The following is a 23,754-nucleotide window of genomic DNA, read 5'->3' on the forward strand; positions in this document are numbered from 1 at the left end:
GTCGAGCCAATTGTCGAGTTTTAATAAACTTGCACTTTCATAACTTGATTTTTGGACAGACTTGATGACTTCAATACTTAATCTTGAAACCTTGTTTCTTGAAGTATTAAAAACACCTAAAACTACCAAATTACAAGTAAAGTGCGTTTTGTCAAAAGATTAGCCAATTACATAAAAGAATGACATATGTTCTTAACAAGTGAATCACATATGTCCTAACAAATTTTTCATTCACATTTTCAACATATTATTCATGACATGCATAGCATAGTTCATTAGTCACAAGAGTCTAGAATACCAGATTTGGTCTGGGCGGAATGGGTGTCTAACACCTTCCCATTCCGTAATCTAGCCTCCGGATTTAGTTTTTTTGGTTTAGTAGATCTAGCCTTATCTTTGTTTGTTTTGGGTAGAATGTAGCTAGGACAACAAGCCATGTAAATATTTGGTAGATTGTAATTATGACCCAAAGTTATGTAACTTTTCAATTTTCGAGATATATAATTTTTATTCAATCAATGAATGAAATTATTCAGTCATGTATTTTGTAATTAGTATTTTTTTTTTATTTTTTTGTATAAAGAAAAATAAGTGGCGACTCTATACCACTTACCCAAAAAGAGATGTGCCCTAAAATGGTACCCGAATCTATTTTTTTGAGAGACACGTCTCTCACACACGTGAAAATGTAATTTATAATCAAATAAAAATGCATAATATTATTTTTGAGGGCACATAATTCTAACACAATGACCATGCCAGAACCATGAAGAAGCATGGATAATTTTCATAGCTGTTCAAGAATTGCAAGTGGAAGTACAATACTAAGTACAATATGCAATGAAGAAGATGACCAACGAGACTGAATCCACATTATTACAAAACATAAATTCAAAGAGAACTAGTCTCTGTTTTGCGGCATCTCAAACCACGGTGCTTGGAACACTCCAAAAGCGATAAGGTTCAAATTTATTCTACTAAGAAAGTTGGAACAAATTGTCACATTGGTCTGCAACTCTGCATATATGTATATATATGATATATTAGCTAATTAGCTTGCCAAGAACAGCTTGAGCCATTTCGCAGACTTCTTGAGGATTCTGTCCAAGTTGTTGAGGTAATCAGTGTAAGCAAGCCCGTACCGCACTGTGTAGCCTGACCCCATTTCCATGCAGTCCATTAAAGCCCACATGAAGTATCCATTTACGTCTGCTCCCTGCCTGCACTCATGCAACAAACAATCCTTATGACTTTGTTTGTTGGGACAAACCTTTTTTTTGGTCTTATTTATGCATAATATTGGTGCCATCAAAAGAATATGTGACAATTAATTAGTTGCGATTGGCCGATTATAAAGCGGAACAAAATTAGTAGGTAGCACTCAAGAACATACTTCATGGCATTTGAAATGGCATAAAGATGGCCAAGAATATGTTGAATCCGCGCATCATCTTGTAATGCAGTGTCTATTGCAATAGTATCATCTCGTTTCTCCGGATATCCTGTTCCAAGGCATATACAATCATATCAAGATAAAAAAATATGATTTTGTGATGTCTTTTTTTGCTTGATGAATATGAAAAAGAGGAACTATTTTAATTAAATTACTAACCATTCTCAGTAACAAAGAACTTAGGATTGTTGTATGTATTCGACATATAAACCAATACATCGGTTAAGCCTTTTGGATAGACATAAATTTCAGTGCTGCCTGGTGTCTGGGTAAACAATGAAATATCATGTTCTTAGTCGATGTCTTAAATTCATTGGGTTTAATCAATGTGTAAACGATAGATTTAAAACCAAACAGTCTTACCGCTGCGCCAATGTATTCCCCATCACTATTCACAGCTGTGACAAATGCAACAAATAGGAAAGATGGATTAGATATTCCTAACTATCAAAACCAGATTTAGGCTAAATTCAATTGCATGCTAAATTAAGCTATTTTGCAAATGAAACCACAAAAGTTTACCTGAGACTGTAGCAAACCGATAGTCAGTATAGGTAGAAAAGGTTGCATCTTTATCAAATGCTACGGCAGTTGCGTATGTGGATGTATAATAATTGATACCAATAAAGTCGAATGCTCCTGTAATTAAAGTCTTCTCGTCATCTGTGAATTCTGGAAGTCCATCCCTTACCAAAGCCTTCATGATGAATGGGTAATCTCCAAACACTAATGGTTCCAAAAACCTGCACATACAGTAGAAAAAAGAAAAGAAAAAGAAATTGGACATAATTTTGTAGTCAAAAGGATTTGATTATGTATGTGTTTTATTGACAAAGATAAATTTTCTAACCATCCAACGAAGAAGTCAAGTGCTCTCCGGGCGGCATCTTGATCCTGAATTGTATCTGAAGCAGGCAAAAACCACTCTGCCTGTATCGAAATGCCGATTTGTCCTGCTTGGATTGACTATTAACAAGAAAAAAAAAACTTAAATTATATAAATAATGTTGTATAGAAATAAAAATGCAAAACTAGTTATTCTAAAGCAAAATGGGTGTCAGCTTATGATTGGCCCAGTGGAAAATGCTGCAAAACGAAAAGAAGAAGAAGAAGAAGAAGAAGAAGATGATGATGATGATTTAATTAGATTTCACCTGGTATGAGTCTCTGTAGAGTTTTACAGCTGTGGCATGGGCTAATATAATGTGATGGGCGCAAAGGAATGGATCTGTTGCAGCGTTTTGGAGTGGGTTGGTTGTATCGACTGTATAACCGTACGGCGCCCAGACTTGTGGCTCATTGATAGTAGTCCAGTGCTTCACTCGGTCACCAAAATATTGGAAACAAACATTGGCATAGGCTTTAAAATCATCCCTATCAATAGTAAGGTGGCAACCAACTACATTGATTAATATCTCAGGAAACTTAGATAGTTATAGTGATTAAAATAAGACATCGAATACTGGAAGAACTTGAACCTACACAATCTGGCTGCTCCAGAAGCCATTGTATTTGTCTGCCAGTGTTTGAGGTAAATCGAAGTGAAACAGTGTCACAAATGGGGTTATCCCTGCATGGGAAATTCAGAGTCTAGCTCATTTTTTGAGCAGTAGAAAAGAAAACTGGTTTAATATTGGTTCATTTTTTGAGCAGTCTAGCACAAGTAGGGTTGAAAAGTAAATTGATTCATACCATTTTTAATTAGTTCATTAATAAGATTGTTGTAGAAATTGATTCCCTCTTGGTTTATTCCACCATCTACGGTCCCATCTGCAAGTTGATTATGAAAAAGTACATAAATTTCATATTTTCCGTAACAGTTGGCTTGTTTGAGGTTGGGTTATTTGGAAGAAGAAAATACCAGGCAGAATTCTTGACCAGGAAATGGAGAATCTGTAAGTGTCTGCCCCCATATCTACTAGCGCTTGCACGTCATCCTGTGTTGCGAGCCCGTTAGAAAAAGAAAGAAAGAAAAAAGCACTATCTGTTTTTTTTTAGTTACAAATTAGTGACAAGAAGGAAGTTGTATTTATTTGGCGAAAATATTGACCTGAAGTTTGTATTTTATCCATAAACTTTAAAAAGTTAATTTTCAAATTTTAAACTATTCATTCTCAAAAAAAAAAATCTTAAACTATTGAAAATATTATACTTTCTTTTAATATTATTATTATTTTTTCACTACCTTGAGGGCAAAAATATAAGAACAAAAACAGATTTTTCTTTCAACAATTTAGGAATGAAATAATATTTTTTTTTATTTTTTTATTTTTTTAAAGTCTTAAGAACAGAAGGTGTAACCTTATTAACAATTTAAAGAAGCAAAGGAACGTTTTTTTTTTTAAGGGTTTGGGATGAATATTGAAATTCATACAACTTTTAGGTATAAAAATAATACTTTAACCCTTTTTTAAATTCCTTTTGATACAGTGTTGTGTTACAAACTTATTTTCCAAAATATAATCCTTTTTAATTCCTTTTGATATAGTGTTGTGTTACAAACTTATTTTCCAAAATATAATCCTAGAAATATTACAAATTTTACTATATAACTTTTACAAACTAATGTGTTATCAATCATAAAAATATAACTTAAACATTAATTTCTTTCTATCAAGATTTCTAATATTCATTTGTAATATTGTTGGAAACCACCAATCACATTTACTTATATCAATATATAAAAGTTACGTAGTAAAATTCGTAATATCTTTTACATTTTCCTTTATGAATTTAGGTTCTGACAAAAACTTTGATCCACGAAGAAGGGGGAAAAGGAGAGATAATTTTCCCCTATAGTTATTATTATTATTATGTTTTTATTGTTTCTAAAGCTTTATTATTGTTATAAAGCAGATCAACAATCCTACCAGTGCATAAGAATATTTTCCTAAATTGAGATTCATGATTTAGTTAGGTATTTTCCTTTAAAGATTTTAGGGAAAATTACATTATATCCACTTGAGTTCAACTCAGTTAGTCTTTTGTAACCCATATTTGTTAAAAACAAGAGTAAATATGTATTTCTACACTCATTTTATGCATCTCTCCTCTCAAAACATAAAAAATATAAATAAAAAAGAGAAACAAAGATAAAAATGCAAATGTTATAAAAACATTTAGGGGTAATTATACCCCCCTCACTCGAGGTTTAAAGAAATTAAAAATCATTACCTTCCATTTATATTAGTAATGAAATATTTTAATTTTTTTTCTCTTTATAAAAGTTAACCATGATTAGTAAAAACATAATTGACAAATTTAGAATAAAAATGCAAAATTTATCAAATACTAAAACACTTATAACGACAAATCTCTCCGTAACCCATTTATAAATATAAAAAAAGAGAGTAAAAACATGCTTAATATTTTAAAATGCACTTTAATTAAAATTTTAAAGCAACCCTCAACAGCCAAGCTCACCCTGCAAGGCCACAACCCACAGACCCATTAACCCACTCGTTTCTTCTCTAGATTGAGTCCCGGGTACTTGATGTTTTGGGGATTTGATTCAAGTGTCTTGCTACTGTGGTTGGGATTGTTGGCTGGCTGGGATTGAAGTTGTAAGGTTGTAGACGGAGGAGACGAGATTTGGAGTGGCTCAACTGTGAACCCTGTGAAAGAGAGAGAACTGTTTGTTTCTCGATCGGGAAGATGTGGGGCTTTTTTTTTTGGGTGAGATTTTTATTGGTTACACAAAATAAACATAGGAACCAAAATAGTTTAGATGATTAGTCCAAGCTGAGCTACAAACTGAAGGTCGGTCATCATGGGTTGTTCCTGCCAGTTTGGTCATGATGGTTTGTTGTTGATTAGATGACCGTGGGTTGCTAGGATTTTTGTCTGCGTGTTCTTGTCTTCTTGAGGCAAACAAGCAGTGGAGAATTTAGATCTATTCAGGTAATGTGATATTAATTAAATACACAATTACATTTATAATATCAATTTGAATTATGTAATAGGCCCATTTAAATAAAGATAATATATATATATATATATATATTTTTTTTTTCCCCATTGAGTGACACTATCATTCCTAGTTATAAAAGATAAAAAATCACTATCCCTTTCCCAGGATAAATAATAGATTCACATTTTCATTTGATGCACTAAAAAAAATTTATTAGATACTCTGAAAACAATGAATCGTGATATGTAAAAAAATGTGATGAACAATACTATCAAGTACTTAATAACTTTTTAAAATGAGAGAAGTTTATTGGATACGACAAGAATAACAGTGATGTAAAATAAATTTGATGAACAATGCTATTGAGTACCCAATAACTTTCTAAAAATGAGAAAAATTTATTAATACTCCAAAAGTAAAGCAGTATGTCTAAAAGAAATGTGATGAACAATGTTATCAAATTACCCAACTTCTTCCTAGAAATGAGGTCAAACTTGTGAACTATATATGCACATGAGTTGTGTGCTTTATATATTGCTTTCTGTACTTCCATCCCGTTGAAATACCGTTAAAAAAAAAAAAAAAAAAATCTTTTGTAGAATTGGTTTTTATAATTTATTGAGAACTATGTAGCAATATTTATATATACTTTGTAACGATTGTATGAATCAACTGCAACGTCCGTGATTCCATCATCATCTTGGATATAACTATCCCAGGTCGCTGGTCCTCTCCCTCCTTCATCACCCTTTCCTTCTGTCTGTACCATTTCATTACATGTCAGTTATATATGCAAAACACATATTCTATATAAATGAATGTATGTGTTTATAAGAGAGAGAGACCTGAAAAGCAGAAGGGAGCAACCAAACTTGAACTCAGTAGGGAAGTCTGTCTTGTTATTTTGTTGGCTGCAGCTATGCATCCCCGATTGGGTCTGTGCTGGTAGTTTAGCAGTAACTGAAGTGGTGGAACAGAACCTTTCCAACATCTAATGGTAAGCCTCAAACTCTTGTTCTCATTTCTCAGAGATGGGACTCTCCGACTTGCTCCAAAAATGGTAGTTTCTGATTTCTTCAAAGAACCCAAACCAGCCATCGATGGCCTCATTGGCAATGCAAGGTTAAATGCCATGTTGTGAGAGAGAGAGAGAGAGAGAGAGAGAGAGAGGAATTTGGTGCTTAGGGATCTATAGCTGTGGGTATTTATAGATTTGACGTGATGAAACAGTATCGGAAATTTGATTGAGGACTTTGGTGCATTTCCAACAAACACTCTAAAACCAAAATTCTTCTAAAACCATTTCATTTCATGGCGAACCAAAATGGAAAGGTTAACCTTTCAAAATAAAAAAAAAAAAAAAAAAAAAAAAATTACACCGTATGTGTCAACTAGTACCATGCACGTTTTTTTTTTGGTAGAAAAGAGGATAACATTAACAACTAACCAAACTCCAAAAAGGAGTTAAAATGACCATCTTGCAAGGTACGAACAGAATCTAAATTAATTAAGAAGTAAAGCAACATTCGTGGGGACTCAATAAAGATAGTAAAATCCTGGGAGAAAAGGGCTTTCCTTTTAGCTAGTTTATTAGCACACTTAGAGTCTATTTAGATATAATTTATTTTGTTAAAACTGAAAACTGAAAATATTGTAGTAAAATAATTTTTAAATGTGTAAATAATATTGTGAGACCTATTTTTAATTAAAAAGTTACTGAAAAGTGTAATTTATAGGACTCGTAAACAGTACACAAATATACTATTTATTGCTGACTTAGTCAAAAAGTGACGCTGAAACAAAAAAAAAAAAAACTCGTAAAAACATAAAACGCGGCCGTAAATGTGATATCCAAACCCACACTTATTAGCTTTTTGATAGCAATGTTGAACTCTAACTAAGGATTTCCTTCAGTCATTCTCTGCCGTAATCACAATAACATCGATACCATTCGGGTTCCCAACCTCGTTCTCCACAAGATCAACAACCATCTTCGCATCTAACTCACGTGTTACATTTGTTGCCTGCATGTTACATGACTCCTTCTAAGATCAACAACCATCTTCGCATCTAACTCACGTGTTGCAATTAGCATCTTACATGACTCCTTTTAATGACTTTCAGTTGGGTTAGTTACTTTTACCACTACCGTGGGCCCTTAGCTTGTTTTTGTCAGAAATCACTACTTTGCAGGTCTTATCTTCAAGATTTTTGCTTACTTTTTTGTTTTGTTTATTGTAGGTCCATTCTACCCTTTTTTTTTTGCTACAGCTATTTCATGAAGAAAATAATAAACTTATTTTACTTAGTTTATAGCTTTTATTTGTGACACTTTTAGTAAAAAACTAAATAAATTGTTTTCAAATGGACATTTAAGGATTTTGCATATAAGAGTAGGCAAATGCAAGTGTAAGAGCATCTTCAACAGGGCTAGCTATCTTCAAATTTTGGAGGGAAAAGCCACTATTCACACAAAAAAAGCCCTCTAACAGCCTCTCTATATCCAAATTTTTTTTAAATTTGCTACAGTAACTCTCTAGGCCTAGAGAGCACTGTAGCAATCATTGTAACTCATGCAAATAATATTTCCCCCTTAAAATAATACCAGATGAATTAAAAAAAAACTTTTTTCTCTTTCCTCCCTTTTTCTCTCCTCTCATGGCTACAAGCACAACGGCTACATCTTTCTCTCAAACATCTCTAAACTCAAACATAATCAAAATACAAATTCAAAAACATAATCTTAAAATTAATCAAACCATAACAATAAAAGCAAAATCCAATTCTTAAAATAAAGTTGAATCAGAACAAGCAAATATGAAAAAAAAAGAAAAAGAACAAGCTGATCTAACCCAGCCTGGTGGTAGGGAGGAGGACGAGCAGCGGTGGGACGGTGGACGTGGTAGTGCTGCATGGTGAACGCTGATCTCCACAAGCTTTGTCCTTTCAACGACCTCAATTTCCACCAGCGGTGGGATGGCGGACGATTTGACCCAGTCTTTCTCCACCGGCGGTGAGGTTGTTGGAATGTTCTTGAGATGAAAAAGAAAATAAAAGAAGGTGGGCTGAACACTTGTGTGGAGGAGAAAAACAAGAAAAAGAAAAGAAAGAGAGAGCTTCTTGAATGCTGTAGAGTAGATGAAGAGAAGAAAAGAAAAAAGAAAAAAAGAAAAGTGAAGAGAGCTTCAGTGGAAGTGCCAGAGAACAAAAGAAAAAAGAAAAGTGAAGATAGAGATAAGGGTGTTGAGGGTCATTTTTGAAATAGGGAGAAGGCAGCCCAACCCAGAGATACGGGCAGCAAATAGGCGGCAGGCTAAGAAGAAACCATTGGGCTCAAACGGCGAGAATAATGGATCACAGGCCCTTAATATAAATAAACGGGTCTTGAAGAAGTAAGTGGGCCTAAAAGGCCTGGAAAGAAAGAAAACAGCACCCATGGGCGGTATGTAGTATGGAAAAGTGAGAATGGGCCGCGGCAGGCCCGAAGTAATGTAAACAAAGAAAGTAGGGGATAATGGCAAGCCCATGAGCCCCAATGATGAGAATGAGGAAATTGGGCCAGGGAAGCCCAATTGAGTTAGTAAATGCTCATGGGATGCGAAGTTAGTAAATGGACCAAGGAAGTCTAAAGGAAGTAAATGGGCCAGATAGGCCCAAGTGAAAAGAAAGGGACATTGGAGCCCACAAGCGAGAACACCAGTGGCCATATTAAGCCACTGGGGGAAAGAAAGGAACGGCAGGCCTGAAAAGAGGCCCATCAGGAACAAATCGCCGCGGCAGGAAAGACCGAGTAACACGGTGGGAAACTAAGACAATTAAAGAATTGGGCTAAAGAGAACACGAAGCCCAGTACTCGGTAAAGCCCAGACCCTATGGGAGTGGGAAACCAGAGTAACAACTAGGGAAGAGCCAAGAACGGATGGCAGGCAATACAAGCAAAGTGTCCAGCACACGGCAGATGCATGAACAGCAGATAGATTTCAAAAATATACACGCGCAAGGCCCAGGCACCACTAGCCTGTACCCAGCCAATACAGGACGTGGTGGGGTCGTGGGTCAGGGGTAAGAGGGCATGGTTTGGAGGTGGGGAGAGGGGAAGACCTGTTTTGAGGTTCCTACTCAAGCTCTTTTGGGGGATACGTCCTGCTGGGATGACATATCACCCAAAAGAGGCAAGGCTAAGTAGGAACCAATAGGTGCATGCCATGAGGGATAGAGAGAGAGAGAGAGATATCACCGCGGCAGGAAGAGGCGCCACGATAGGCTAACGGACAAAAGGTTGTCTGTGTCTGTGACAGGGGAACTCGCAGACGGAACAGTAATGGTCGACAAGTACACCTAGACCAGATAAAGATGGTTAGGGGGTAGAATGGTAAAATTCAGTCACGGCAGGCACTATAAAGGAAGCCTCTGTCGTGTACAAAAGGGACAACAAGCAAGAGAGCAATACAGGAACGAAAGGAAAAAACACTTTGTAACAGACTTAGAAAAACAGAGGAGTATAATACTAAAAACTACCATTGTGGAAATCACTAAGAAAGAACTAGAAAAGTAAGAAAGAAAGAGAGAAAAAGAGCGAGTGTTAGTGGCATGCACCGATAGGTCCCTTCCCTTCTCTCCCTCTCGAATCGCTGCTCTCTTCTAGAATTGTCCTGGGCATTGTCTATTCAGGTCCGCCTCCCTCAAACCCATTAATTTCCAAGGCAGGAATTTCCTTTTCCTCGGAGGTTAATCATTTTTGAGAAGAGGCGTTCTCCCTCCCTGACCTTGCCCCCGCTGACCAAACTGAGTTTATCCCCTTTATTCGTCGATTAATCTTCATTTCCATTTTGCTCTTACTACTTTACGTGTCAAAATTATTCATATTATTGTGATTATGGACCATTTGGTCATTCGTTGTTAAAAGAATTATCTGGTTATTCCAGAATAAATTTGCTCTGTTTTTTATCAATTATGTCTGTTTGCTGCAAGCTTTTCTAAAACAGCACTGCCTGCCACAAGCACTCGCCTGGCAGACGAGGCCTAGCTTGTGCACAAGCCGGCCAAGTTGAGTTCCAATTGGATCGGTCTCAACTCCCGCAACCCAGAACACTCGGGCCTACGACCACAAAGGGGCGGCCCAGCCCAACACGGTAAAAATAAAAAAGGCCCCTACAAAGGGAAAGGTGTGAAGGAGAAAAAAAGAGGAAAAAAGAAAAGAAAAAAAAAAGGTTTGGATAAAAAAAAAAAAAGATAAAGAACAAATAAAAAATCCTAATTGAAAAATACTACTATAATATTTTCACAATATTTTCATAATAAATTTTAAGTAACAGATTGTTATTAGTTAATATTGGCGAGTAAAAAAATAATTTCAGTAGTGGGTTCAAATTAGAACTAGTAACAACTTTCCACATAAATTTTGTTGTGAAAGTATTGCGTAAAATGTTGTGAACATAACCCTTCTTCTTGAAAAATATAGTTAAAAAAAGAATAAATGATGATTAAAAAAAGAATATACAATGAATAAAGAAATAATATTTAAATGAGATAGAAAATGTGATAGAGAATCTGTTGGAAAGTGTATTTGAAAAAGTGAGTAGGTAAAAGTTAAATGTTACTATTCATTCTCCAAACAGGCAAAAATTAAACAAAAATTTAGAGAGGCTGCTGGAGATGCTCTAAGTGAATATAAAGCAAGAGTGAAATAGTGAAAAATGATCTGTATAGTAAATTATATGTAATATTTTTAGTATCAATAATTTTTTTTTTTTGAAAAACTCTTTTTTTGTATTATACTTGAGCGTGATGAGATTTATTATAGAGTATTTGATAAAATACTTTTCTTGATTGTGAAATTTATTATTTTGATAAAATTTTTGCGGAGAGAAATCTCAACAATTGGTACGGGTTTCTTCCGGAGGATCTACTAATGAAAGGAGAAAATGCCAGCAACTCAGGTTTCGCATGCATTCTCAAAAAATCTCAACAATTTCAACTATGAACTGTGGTGGTCGTGCATGAAGTCATACTGGAAGGAAATGATTTGTGAGAAGTTACGTGCCGAGAAAGCATGGCCCCATCAAAAAGCTCTTTGCTTGCTCAAGCAGTACATGGAAGATAATATGCTAATTCACATATATCAAATACAAATATAACAAAGTAGGCACGGCTCACAGTGTCACACATTAGAGTGGTGCTCATGAGGTACCAATTCAGCAACTCATCCTGTTTCATTTCAAATTAATAGAAAAAAATTGTTAAAATTTTAGTGTTTGAATTAAAGACTTAAAATTTCAGCTCTTGCTTCTCATCTCACAAGAATTTTATACTTGTGAAATGACTATTATACCAAGTGTGTGTGGTGTTGATTATGGTTATAGTGTTAATATATCTTACTCTATTTGACAAAATTTAATGTATTGTCCTAGTACGTAGTTGATAAAAGCTCTGTTGTGGGAAAATATTTACTCAGAGTAGGGTCTATTTGGTTGGAATGGTGGAAAATTAGAAGGATAGAAAAAAGGGGAAGTGATAGAAAAATGAGAGGTTGGAAAATATTTAGTTTTCTATTATATGTGTTTGGTTGGAAGGATGAAAAAGTGGAAAGATGAAAAACTTATTTGTTTGGTTAAGAAGAAAAATGAGATGATAGAAAATAAAGTTGGTATATATTAGTGGTGGAGTCAGGATTTTAGTCTAGAGGGGGCAAATTAAAAGACAATATTAAAAGTGAAGTTAATCTAAAAAATATTAATCAACAATAATAACAAAATAAATAAACAATTGTAAGAAAATATGAATATATTTCATATTATTAAAATAAATAAACAAAAATAACCCATTCATAGCTACTAAAAAATTTACAAATTGATGGAGTAAAAATGTAATTAGTGTTACTTAAAAAATATAATGAATAAATGTTTGAAATTATTTTTTGTGATTGATGACATGCCAATTTGTAAGACATAAGCAGTAAAATTTGTAGTATCTCTAGCATCATTCAAGGATAAAATACTATGAAAAGTATCATAAATAGCGAAAATAGTGTAAATAATGATATAAAATAAAAAATAAAAAATAGTGAAGTAGGTGCAACACGTAGGACAAGACAAAAGCTTCTTGTAAGGATAGTGAAATTGGTGAAAGCTTACATGGTTTGGCATTTGAGAACTTTTTTTCCTTTCTTTTTCCTGTGTCAGAGTCACTTTTAACCAAGTAGAAGTTATTTTTTTCCTTTTTTTTTTCCATGTCAGTAAGTAATTACTTTAAACTACATATGCTAAAAAATTTTAGGAGGAGCCAGGGGGGTAGGTGCCCCCCTCGCCCCCCTCTGGCTCCATCTTGGGTATAAATAGAGAGTTATGTCTCTATTAAATAAAACAAAAAATAACATTTTTTAATTAAAAAATTGTGTATCATTGGTACTTCATTTATACATTTTTTTTTTTTATATATAGTAGAAGACAGGAAGTTCAAGAAGGGTTTTAAATAAACAATTTTTTTTTTTTTTTTGGTCGATTGACATTGAGAAAAGAAAGGACAAGCACATAATAAAAGAAAAGAAAAAAGAAAAAGAAAAAATAAACCGAAGAGAAGATAAGCACAAAAGAAAAAGGAAAAGAAAAAAATAAAAATAAATGAAGATAAGCACAAATGAAAAAAAGAAACCGAATGAATATATAAAAAGACAAAACAATATTTATTAAAAATAAAGACAAAAGAAGCAGAGTATAAAAGGACAGTTGGCCTAGACAACTATTGCAGGGCATTTTCACTTGTGTATTCATTTGGAATTGGGGTGATTTAATATTGGTGGGCTGAGAAAAAAATTGTCTGGCTCTATTATTTTTCTCTTCTATTTTCCCTCCTAACTAAACACACATTATTTATTTTCTCTCCTCCATTTTCTATTTACTTTATTTTCAATTCAACCAAACACACCCTAAATTCATATGAAAATATTAATTTTGTGTATTAGGTAGATTGTTTTTATTAGTTCAAAGTACCACATTAATTTCCATTTCCTAAGTTGCATTTCTTTATGCTCATTTTCTACAGTGCAATTCAATTTTGATCTTGTGTTCAATGACCATGCCAAAACCATGAGAACATGGACAATTTTCATAGGAATTGCAAGTAAAAGTACACTACTAACTAATTGATACCTTTTGGTATTTTGGATAGAGACGCTAGAGTTCAAAAAAGATGAAAGCATGGATTAGAAGAAATTAGGTGTGTTTGGGCTGCAGAATAGTCAAAAAAAGTTTTTTTTTTTTTTTTGGTCTTTTTTGTTTGTGCAAATAATCTATTTATTATTATTTTTTTTAAACAAACTAGTTTTTAGCTTTTTGTAAAACATTAACATAAAAGTTACTAAAAATCAATGTTATGAATACCGTTTCGAATTTTGTTTCAGCTTGTCTATTAGAATGAAATATTTCAGAACCGGTCTGTTTTCATGTATCATTTTAAGGGTTATTGGCTCCGCCGCAACACACACACGCACAAAATTTCCAAAAGATAATAACTAATTACCATAGCATATACAAATAAGTAAATGATAGGGTCATTATTCCTTAAAAAAAAATATTATCTATACTAGTATACTACCATTGATTAGGTGCCTTTTTAAATTTTTTTTTTTTGAGAGAGTTTCAATCTATGGCGTCCGCTCCTGATAATAGTTCTTTATCATCAGACCAAGACACCAATCAGTTTTTGGTATAGGCGGGGATTGAACTCCAGATCTCTTATACAACCATCAGAGACTTTACTAGTTAAGTTAACTGGAACCCACTTTTTTAATTTTTATTTATCAAGGTGTAGTACCCTTTGAAAGTTTTAAACTGTCAGCACATGTAATAGGTTGATCGGTGGATCGCGTGGCACTATTTGCTATAAATGTACAAAACGTGGAACTCTTTCCTTGATAAAATAAGGATCACACATTTACAGTTTCATCTACTCCACCCAACTCCATTTCCTCTATCCGAATACAACTACTGGTCTCTGCGTTTTAAAATTCTTATTACACTCTTCCTGCCTCTTTTTTGCTGCAAAAAGTAAATATGTGAAGGTTGAAGTTTCATGAGTAATTCAACTCAGACTCCGAATCATCAAAGGTCACCTTCAGTTTTTACCCCCTCTCTCTTCATTGTTGTAGAATTTTTGGTTATAATTGATGCCGTGAGTTAGAATAGAATCATTGTAACTCAGAAGAGTCAGGACACTGCTACATGTAATGCTAAAAAAGAACAAATTCATTCCGGCATATGCTACCTTGTTGTGAGTCTTGTCAGGAACGGACCCACGATTTCTTATTGTTACTCACCCACGGCGCAAAAAACATTGTTAGATCATAATAGGCATAAAATTTACACAATTTTATCAAAAAATGACCTATATTAGATTGTGTATAATTGTGTAAATTTAAACGTTTGTTACAATAATCATGTAAATTTATACTGACACTATTTATTTCATATTTTTTATGTTTATTCTTTTTTTATCTCAAGATGTATCTCGAGGTAAAGAAAGAGAGTGGATGATAATTGTCGTAAGTGAAAAAAGAGAATCAGCTAAAAAAACAAGAAAATTTGATGTTTTAATGAAATATAGTGTAAAATAGATAATCTGATATAGAGTGCTTTGATAATTAAATATGTAAAATAAAAAAGGTAGGCTCTTATACTAAAATAGACACAAAAAAAAAAAAAAAAAAAAATAGATAATCTGATATAGAGTGCTTTGATAATTAAATATGTAAAATAAAAAAGGTAGGCTCTTATACTAAAATAGACACAAAAAAAAAAAAAAAAAAAATTTAAGAGTCAATGTGAATGTCCTTACCTACCCACTACCAATATTTAGTGGCAGCTCTAGGATTTTTTTTCTACGAGGTCAATAAGAAAATAAATCTTAGATAGATAATGAATATTTTTGTATACGATATTTTTTTATTACAAATTTGTCTATATATTCTGTTTGAAGCTACTACATTTATACACCTTAGAGTTTTTTAACAAATTACTTCCTAATCTTCATCGTTTATAAAGTGAAGAACTTTACAGCCAACAATAATCATTTATGTTGTTGGAGTTAGTCATGTACTAGGATTCGTGCAAAGGAGTTAGTCACAGATTGGAGATATATGCAACAAAGGAAAGAAGACTATTACAATATCAAGTCTAATTGGGAATTGGAGCGAAAGCTCAACTATAAGTTGGTATTTTGGGATAGGTTAGGGTAGTGGTAAGATTCTTTATATTTGTAACCGCTTGATTATTGATTAGTGGATTCTTGGAATTGGTGATCACCTGGTGGGGTTTTTGCATTACTAGAGGTTTTCTCAATTTGTCAACAAATTACCATGTTAATTTAATTTCTGTTGCATTTAGTTTATTTGGTGATTTGTTGGTGCCTCAATGATTTGCATATAATTTGACTTAATTAATCAACTTGGGTAATTAAATTAATTAATCGGTGTCAATTTATCTTAACCCAATAGATACATTACACCCATTGTCTGCTTAAAGCCCTTCCTTTCCAATCTCAAATTTGTTTTCTTCCTCTCCCTCCAGATACTCCAAAAATCTCTCTCTTTCTTTATCCATTTTTCCTTAAATATCAGTATCACCTCGCATATTCCTCCCCCTTCACTTTCTCTTTCTTTTGGACTTCATGTAACAAAATATCTTCTCTCTCACTTTTGCTTCTACTTTCAGATTTAAAAAAAAAAAAAATTATTTCTCTTTATTATTTCCAGACTCTTCACTTTGCTTCAATTTTAGACTCTTATTGTAGTTCTCACAACTCCGTCCGTACAACCAAAGCGTAAGCTCTACTAAGCTCACTTTAGTAAATATATATATATATATATATTAGCACAGTAATTGTAAGCTTCAATGGTGATATTCACTTAATATCCGTACTCTAAAACAATTTTATAATTTATGAAAAATCATTACTTCATGTTTATGGTTCTTTTAACTATTAACATGATTTTTCTATAGAGGTGACATCACATGTCACATTTAAACAATAAAAAACACCCATTGTAATTATGCACGTGAAAATGTAATTTATAATCAAATAAAAATGCATAATATTATTTTTGAGGACACATAATTTTAACACAATGACCATGCCAGAACCATGAAGAAGCATGGATTATTTTCATAACTGTTCAGGAATTGCAAGTGGAAGTACAATACTAAGTACCATACGCAATGAAGAAGATGACCAACGAGACTGAATCCACATTATTACAAAACAGAAATAAATTCAAAGACAACTAGTCTCTATTTTAGCCGCATCTCAAACCACGGTGCTTAGGAATACTCCAAAAGCGATAAGGTTCAAATTATTCTACTAAGAAAGTTGGAACTAATTGTCACATTGGTCTGCAACTCTGCATATATATGATATATCGGCTAATTAGCTTGCCAAGAAGAGCTTGAGCCATTTCGCAGACTTCTTGAGGATTCTGTCCAAGTTGTTGAGGTAATCAGTGTAAGCAAGCCCGTACCGCACTGTGTAGCCTGACCCCATTTCCATGCAGTCCATTAAAGCCCACATGAAGTATCCATTTACGTCTGCTCCCTGCCTGCACTCAAGCAACAAACAATCCTTATGACTTTGTTTGTTGGGACAAACTTTTTTTTTTGGTCTTATTTATGCATAATATTGGTGCCATTAAAAGAATATGTGACAATTAATTAGTTGCGATTAGCGGATTATAAAGCAGAACAAAATTAGCAGGAGCACTCAAGAACATACTTCATGGCATTTGAAATGGCATAAAGATGGCTAAGAATATGCTGAATCCGAGCATCGTCTTGTAATGCAGTCTCTACTGCAATAGTATCGTCTCGTTTCTCCGGATATCCTGTTTCAAGGCACATACAATCATATCATGATAAAAAAAATATGATTTTGTGATGTCTTTTTTGCTTGATGAATATGAAAAAGAGGAACTATTTTAATTAAATTACTAACCATTCTCAGTAACAAAGAACTTAGGATTGTTGTATGTATTCGACATATAAACCAATACATCGGTTAACCTTTTGGATAGACATAAATTTCAGTGCTGCCTGGTGTCTGGGTAAACAATGAAATATCATGTTCTTAGTCGATGTCTTAAAGTCATTGGGTTTAATCAATGTGTAAACGATAGATTTAAAACCAAACAGTCTTACCGCTGCGCCAATGTATTCCCCATCACTATTCACAGCTGTGACAAATGCAACAAACAGGAAAGATGGATTAGATATTCTTAACTATCAAAACCAGATTTAGCTAAATTCAATTGCATGCTAAATTAAGCTATTTTGCAAATGAAACCACAAAAGTTTACCTGAGACTGTAGCAAACCGATAGTCAGTATAGGTAGAAAAGGTTGCATCTTTATCAAATGCTACGGCAGTTGCGTATGTGGATGTATAATAATTGATACCAATAAAGTCGAATGCTCCTGTAATTAAAGTCTTCTCGTCATCTGTGAATTCTGGAAGTCCATCCCTTACCAAAGCCTTCATGATGAATGGGTAATCTCCAAACACTAATGGTTCCAAAAACCTGTGCATACAATAGAAAAAAGAAAAGAAAAAGAAATTGGACATAATTTTGTAGTCAAAAGGATTTGATTATGTATGTGTTTTATTAACAAAGATAAATTTTCTAACCATCCAACGAAGAAGTCAAGTGCTCTCCGGGCGGCATCTTGATCCTGAATTGTATCTGAAGCAGGCAAAAACCATTCTGCCTGTATCGAAATGCCGATTTGTCCTGCTTGGGTTGCCTATTAACAAGAAAAAAAAAAACTTAAACTTATATAAATTATGTTGTATAGAAATAAAATGCAAACTAGTTATTCTAAAGCAAAATGGGTGTCAGCTTATGATTGGCCCAGTGGAAAATGCTGCAAAACGAAAAGAAGACGAAGAAGAAGAAGAAGAAGATGACGATTTAATTAGACTTCACCAGGTATGAGTCTCTGTAGAGTTTTACAGCTGTGGCATGGGCTAATATAATGTGATGGGCGCAAAGGAATGGATCTGTTGCAGCATTTTGGAGTGGGTTGGTTGTATCGACTGTATAACCGTACGGCGCCCAGACTTGTGGCTCATTGATAGTAGTCCAGTGCTTCACTCGGTCACCAAAATATTGGAAACAAACATTGGCATAGGCTTTAAAATCATCCCTATCAATAGTAAGGTGGCAACCAACTACATTGATTAATATCTCAGGAAACTTTGATAGTTATAGTGATTAAAATAAGACATCGAATACTGGAAGAACTTGAACCTACACAATCTGGCTGCTCCAGAAGCCATTGTATTTGTCTGCCAGTGTTTGAGGTAAATCGAAGTGGAACAGTGTCACAAATGGGGTTATCCCTGCATGGGAAATTCAGAGTCTAGCTCAGTTTTTGAGCAGTTGAAAAGAAAACTGGTTTATTGGTTCATTATTTGATCAGTCTAGCACAAGTAGGGTTGAACAGTAAATTGATTCATACCATTTTTTATTAGTTCATTAATAAGATTGTTGTAGAAATTGATTCCTTCTTGGTTTATTCCGCCATCTACGGTCCCATCTGCAAGTTGATTATGAAAAAGTACATAAATTTCATATTTTCCGTAATAGTTGGCTTGTTTGAGGTTGGGTTATTTAGAAGAAGAAAATACCAGGCAGAATTCTTGACCACGAAATGGAGAATCTGTAAGTATCTGCCCCCATATCTACTAGCGCTTGCACGTCATCCTGTGTTGCGAGCCAGTTAGAAAAAGAAAGAAAGAAAAAAGCACCATCTTTTTTTTAGTTAAAAATTAGTGACAAGAAGGAAGTTGTATTTATTTGGCGAAAATATTGACCTGTTTGCATGAAGTTTGTATTTTATCCATAAACTTAAAAAAGTTAATTTTCAATTTTTAAACTATTCCTTCTAAAAAAAAATCTTAAACTATTGAAAACATTATACTTTCTTTTAATATTATTATTATTTTTTCACTACCTTGAGGGCAAAAATATAAGAACAAAAACAGATTTTTCTTTCAACAATTTAGGAATGAAATAATATTTTTTTTTATTTTTTTATTTTTTTAAAGTCTTAAGAACAGAAGGTGTAACCTTATTAACAATTTAAAGAAGCAAAGGAACGTTTTTTTTTTTAAGGGTTTGGGATGAATATTGAAATTCATACAACTTTTAGGTATAAAAATAATACTTTAACCCTTTTTTAAATTCCTTTTGATACAGTGTTGTGTTACAAACTTATTTTCCAAAATATAATCCTTTTTAATTCCTTTTGATATAGTGTTGTGTTACAAACTTATTTTCCAAAATATAATCCTAGAAATATTACAAATTTTACTATATAACTTTTACAAACTAATGTGTTATCAATCATAAAAATATAACTTAAACATTAATTTCTTTCTATCAAGATTTCTAATATTCATTTGTAATATTGTTGGAAACCACCAATCACATTTACTTATATCAATATATAAAAGTTACGTAGTAAAATTCGTAATATCTTTTACATTTTCCTTTATGAATTTAGGTTCTGACAAAAACTTTGATCCACGAAGAAGGGGAAAAGGAGAGATAATTTTCCCCTATAGTTATTATTATTATTATGTTTTTATTGTTTCTAAAGCTTTATTATTGTTATAAAGCAGATCAACAATCCTACCAGTGCATAAGAATATTTTCCTAAATTGAGATTCATGATTTAGTTAGGTATTTTCCTTTAAAGATTTTAGGGAAAATTACATTATATCCACTTGAGTTCAACTCAGTTAGTCTTTTGTAACCCATATTTGTTAAAAACAAGAGTAAATATGTATTTCTACACTCATTTTATGCATCTCTCCTCTCAAAACATAAAAAATATAAATAAAAAAGAGAAACAAAGATAAAAATGCAAATGTTATAAAAACATTTAGGGGTAATTATACCCCCCTCACTCGAGGTTTAAAGAAATTAAAAATCATTACCTTCCATTTATATTAGTAATGAAATATTTTAATTTTTTTTCTCTTTATAAAAGTTAACCATGATTAGTAAAAACATAATTGACAAATTTAGAATAAAAATGCAAAATTTATCAAATACTAAAACACTTATAACGACAAATCTCTCCGTAACCCATTTATAAATATAAAAAAAGAGAGTAAAAACATGCTTAATATTTTAAAATGCACTTTAATTAAAATTTTAAAGCAACCCTCAAAAGCCAAGCTCACCCTGCAAGGCCACAACCCACGGACCCATTAACCCACTCGTTTCTTCTCTAGATTGAGTCCCGGGTACTTGATGTTTTGGGGATTTGATTCAAGTGTCTTGCTACTGTGGTTGGGATTGTTGGCTGGCTGGGATTGAAGTTGTAAGGTTGTAGACGGAGGAGACGAGATTTGGAGTGGCTCAACTGTGAACCCTGTGAAAGAGAGAGAACTGTTTGTTTCTCGATCGGGAAGATGTGGGGCTTTTTTTTTTGGGTGAGATTTTTATTGGTTACACAAAATAAACATAGGAACCAAAATAGTTTAGATGATTAGTCCAAGCTGAGCTACAAACTGAAGGTCGGTCATCATGGGTTGTTCCTGCCAGTTTGGTCATGATGGTTTGTTGTTGATTAGATGACCGTGGGTTGCTAGGATTTTTGTCTGCGTGTTCTTGTCTTCTTGAGGCAAACAAGCAGTGGAGAATTTAGATCTATTCAGGTAATGTGATATTAATTAAATACACAATTACATTTATAATATCAATTTGAATTATGTAATAGGCCCATTTAAATAAAGATAATATATATATATATATATATATTTTTTTTTCCCCATTGAGTGACACTATCATTCCTAGTTATAAAAGATAAAAAATCACTATCCCTTTCCCAGGATAAATAATAGATTCACATTTTCATTTGATGCACTAAAAAAAATTTATTAGATACTCTGAAAACAATGAATCGTGATATGTAAAAAAAATGTGATGAACAATACTATCAAGTACTTAATAACTTTTTAAAAATGAGAGAAGTTTATTGGATACGACAAGAATTAACAGTGATGTAAAATAAATTTGATGAACAATGCTATTGAGTACCCAATAACTTTCTAAAAATGAGAAAAATTTATTAATACTCCAAAAGTAAAGCAGTATGTCTAAAAGAAATGTGATGAACAATGTTATCAAATTACCCAACTTCTTCCTAGAAATGAGGTCAAACTTGTGAACTATATATGCACATGAGTTGTGTGCTTTATATATTGCTTTCTGTACTTCCATCCCGTCTAGAAATACCGTTTAAAAAAAGAAAAAAAAAAAATTCTTTTGTAGAATTGGTTTTGTATAATTTATTGAGAACTATGTAGCAATATTTATATATACTTTGTAACGATTGTATGAATCAACTGCATAGTCCGTGATTCCATCATCATCTTGGATATAACTATCCCAGGTCGCTGGTCCTCTCCCTCCTTCATCACCCTTTCCTTCTGTCTGTACCATTTCATTACATGTCAGTTATATATGCAAAACACATATTCTATATAAATGAATGTATGTGTTTATAAGAGAGAGAGACCTGAAAAGCAGAAGAGGAGCAACCAAACTTGAACTCAGTAGGGAAGTCTGTTCTTGTTATTTTGTTGGCTGCAGCTACTGCATCCCCGATTGGGTCTGTGCTGGTAGTTGTAGCAGTAACTGAAGCTGGTGGAACAGAACCTTTCCAACATCTAATGGTAAGCCTCAAACTCTTGTTCTCATTTCTCAGAGATGGGACTCTCCGACTTGCTCCAAAAATGGTAGTTTCTGATTTCTTCAAAGAACCCAAACCAGCCATCGATGGCCTCATTGGCAATGCAAGGTTAAATGCCATGTTGTGAGAGAGAGAGAGAGAGAGAGAGAGAGAGAGATAGAGAGAGAGAGAGAGAGAATTTGGTGCTTAGGGATCTATAGCTGTGGGCTATTTATAGATTTGACGAGATGAAGTCATGAAACAGTATCGGAAATTTGATTGAGGACTTTGGTGCATTTCCAACAAACACTCTAAAACCAAAATTCTCTCTAAAACCATTTCATTTCATGGCGAACCAAAATGGAAGAGGTTAACCTTTCAAAATAAAAAAAGAAAAGAAAAGGTTAACATTACACCGCATGTGTCAACTAGTACCGTGCACGTGTTTTTATTTTTTTCATTTTTTGGTAGAAAGGAGGATAACATTAACAACTAAACAAACTCCAAAAAGGAGTTAACATGTCGATCATACAAGGTACGAACAGAATCTAAATTAATTAAGAAGTAAAGCAACATTCGTGGGGACTAAATAAAGATAGTAAAATCCTGGGAGAANAGAAGTTTATTGGATACGACAAGAATTAACAGTGATGTAAAATAAATTTGATGAACAATGCTATTGAGTACCCAATAACTTTCTAAAAATGAGAAAAATTTATTAATACTCCAAAAGTAAAGCAGTATGTCTAAAAGAAATGTGATGAACAATGTTATCAAATTACCCAACTTCTTCCTAGAAATGAGGTCAAACTTGTGAACTATATATGCACATGAGTTGTGTGCTTTATATATTGCTTTCTGTACTTCCATCCCGTCTAGAAATACCGTTTAAAAAAAGAAAAAAAAAAAATTCTTTTGTAGAATTGGTTTTGTATAATTTATTGAGAACTATGTAGCAATATTTATATATACTTTGTAACGATTGTATGAATCAACTGCATAGTCCGTGATTCCATCATCATCTTGGATATAACTATCCCAGGTCGCTGGTCCTCTCCCTCCTTCATCACCCTTTCCTTCTGTCTGTACCATTTCATTACATGTCAGTTATATATGCAAAACACATATTCTATATAAATGAATGTATGTGTTTATAAGAGAGAGAGACCTGAAAAGCAGAAGAGGAGCAACCAAACTTGAACTCAGTAGGGAAGTCTGTTCTTGTTATTTTGTTGGCTGCAGCTACTGCATCCCCGATTGGGTCTGTGCTGGTAGTTGTAGCAGTAACTGAAGCTGGTGGAACAGAACCTTTCCAACATCTAATGGTAAGCCTCAAACTCTTGTTCTCATTTCTCAGAGATGGGACTCTCCGACTTGCTCCAAAAATGGTAGTTTCTGATTTCTTCAAAGAACCCAAACCAGCCATCGATGGCCTCATTGGCAATGCAAGGTTAAATGCCATGTTGTGAGAGAGAGAGAGAGAGAGAGAGAGAGAGATAGAGAGAGAGAGAGAGAGGAATTTGGTGCTTAGGGATCTATAGCTGTGGGCTATTTATAGATTTGACGAGATGAAGTCATGAAACAGTATCGGAAATTTGATTGAGGACTTTGGTGCATTTCCAACAAACACTCTAAAACCAAAATTCTCTCTAAAACCATTTCATT

General features: G+C 33.5%; 3 protein-coding genes across 3 annotated transcripts; all 3 read right to left on the reverse strand.

The window, feature by feature from the left end:
• Positions 1 to 756: 756 nt before the first annotated feature.
• On the reverse strand, positions 757 to 6,573 carry LOC111992542 (beta-glucosidase 12). The gene is given in 13 exon segments (XM_065775580.1): positions 757 to 1,220; positions 1,394 to 1,502; positions 1,613 to 1,718; positions 1,817 to 1,851; positions 1,976 to 2,196; positions 2,304 to 2,419; positions 2,608 to 2,827; positions 2,936 to 3,023; positions 3,146 to 3,223; positions 3,315 to 3,390; positions 6,013 to 6,123; positions 6,209 to 6,222; positions 6,225 to 6,573. Coding segments are annotated over 13 exon segments (1,473 nt in total). The 5' UTR covers positions 6,355 to 6,573; the 3' UTR covers positions 757 to 1,051.
• Positions 6,574 to 16,472: 9,899 nt separating this feature from the next.
• Positions 16,473 to 22,296, reverse strand: LOC111992503 (beta-glucosidase 13). Its single transcript, XM_024024366.2, is given in 13 exon segments — positions 16,473 to 16,950; positions 17,124 to 17,232; positions 17,343 to 17,408; positions 17,411 to 17,447; positions 17,546 to 17,580; positions 17,704 to 17,924; positions 18,032 to 18,147; positions 18,330 to 18,549; positions 18,658 to 18,745; positions 18,865 to 18,942; positions 19,034 to 19,109; positions 21,741 to 21,851; positions 21,937 to 22,296. Coding segments are annotated over 13 exon segments (1,620 nt in total). The 5' UTR covers positions 22,231 to 22,296; the 3' UTR covers positions 16,473 to 16,781.
• Positions 22,297 to 22,845: 549 nt separating this feature from the next.
• LOC136068428 (beta-glucosidase 27-like) lies at positions 22,846 to 23,754 on the reverse strand. Its single transcript, XM_065775570.1, has 2 exons — positions 23,258 to 23,754; positions 22,846 to 23,172 (listed from the first exon to the last, which is right to left on the reverse strand). Exons 1-2 carry the CDS (start codon positions 23,549 to 23,551, stop codon positions 23,038 to 23,040), a joined length of 429 nt encoding a protein of 142 aa, XP_065631642.1. The 5' UTR covers positions 23,552 to 23,754; the 3' UTR covers positions 22,846 to 23,037.

The sequence above is a fragment of the Quercus suber genome, unplaced genomic scaffold, assembly GCF_002906115.3.
Source record: "Quercus suber isolate HL8 unplaced genomic scaffold, Cork oak 2.0 scaffold_115, whole genome shotgun sequence".
NCBI lineage: Eukaryota > Viridiplantae > Streptophyta > Magnoliopsida > Fagales > Fagaceae > Quercus > Quercus suber.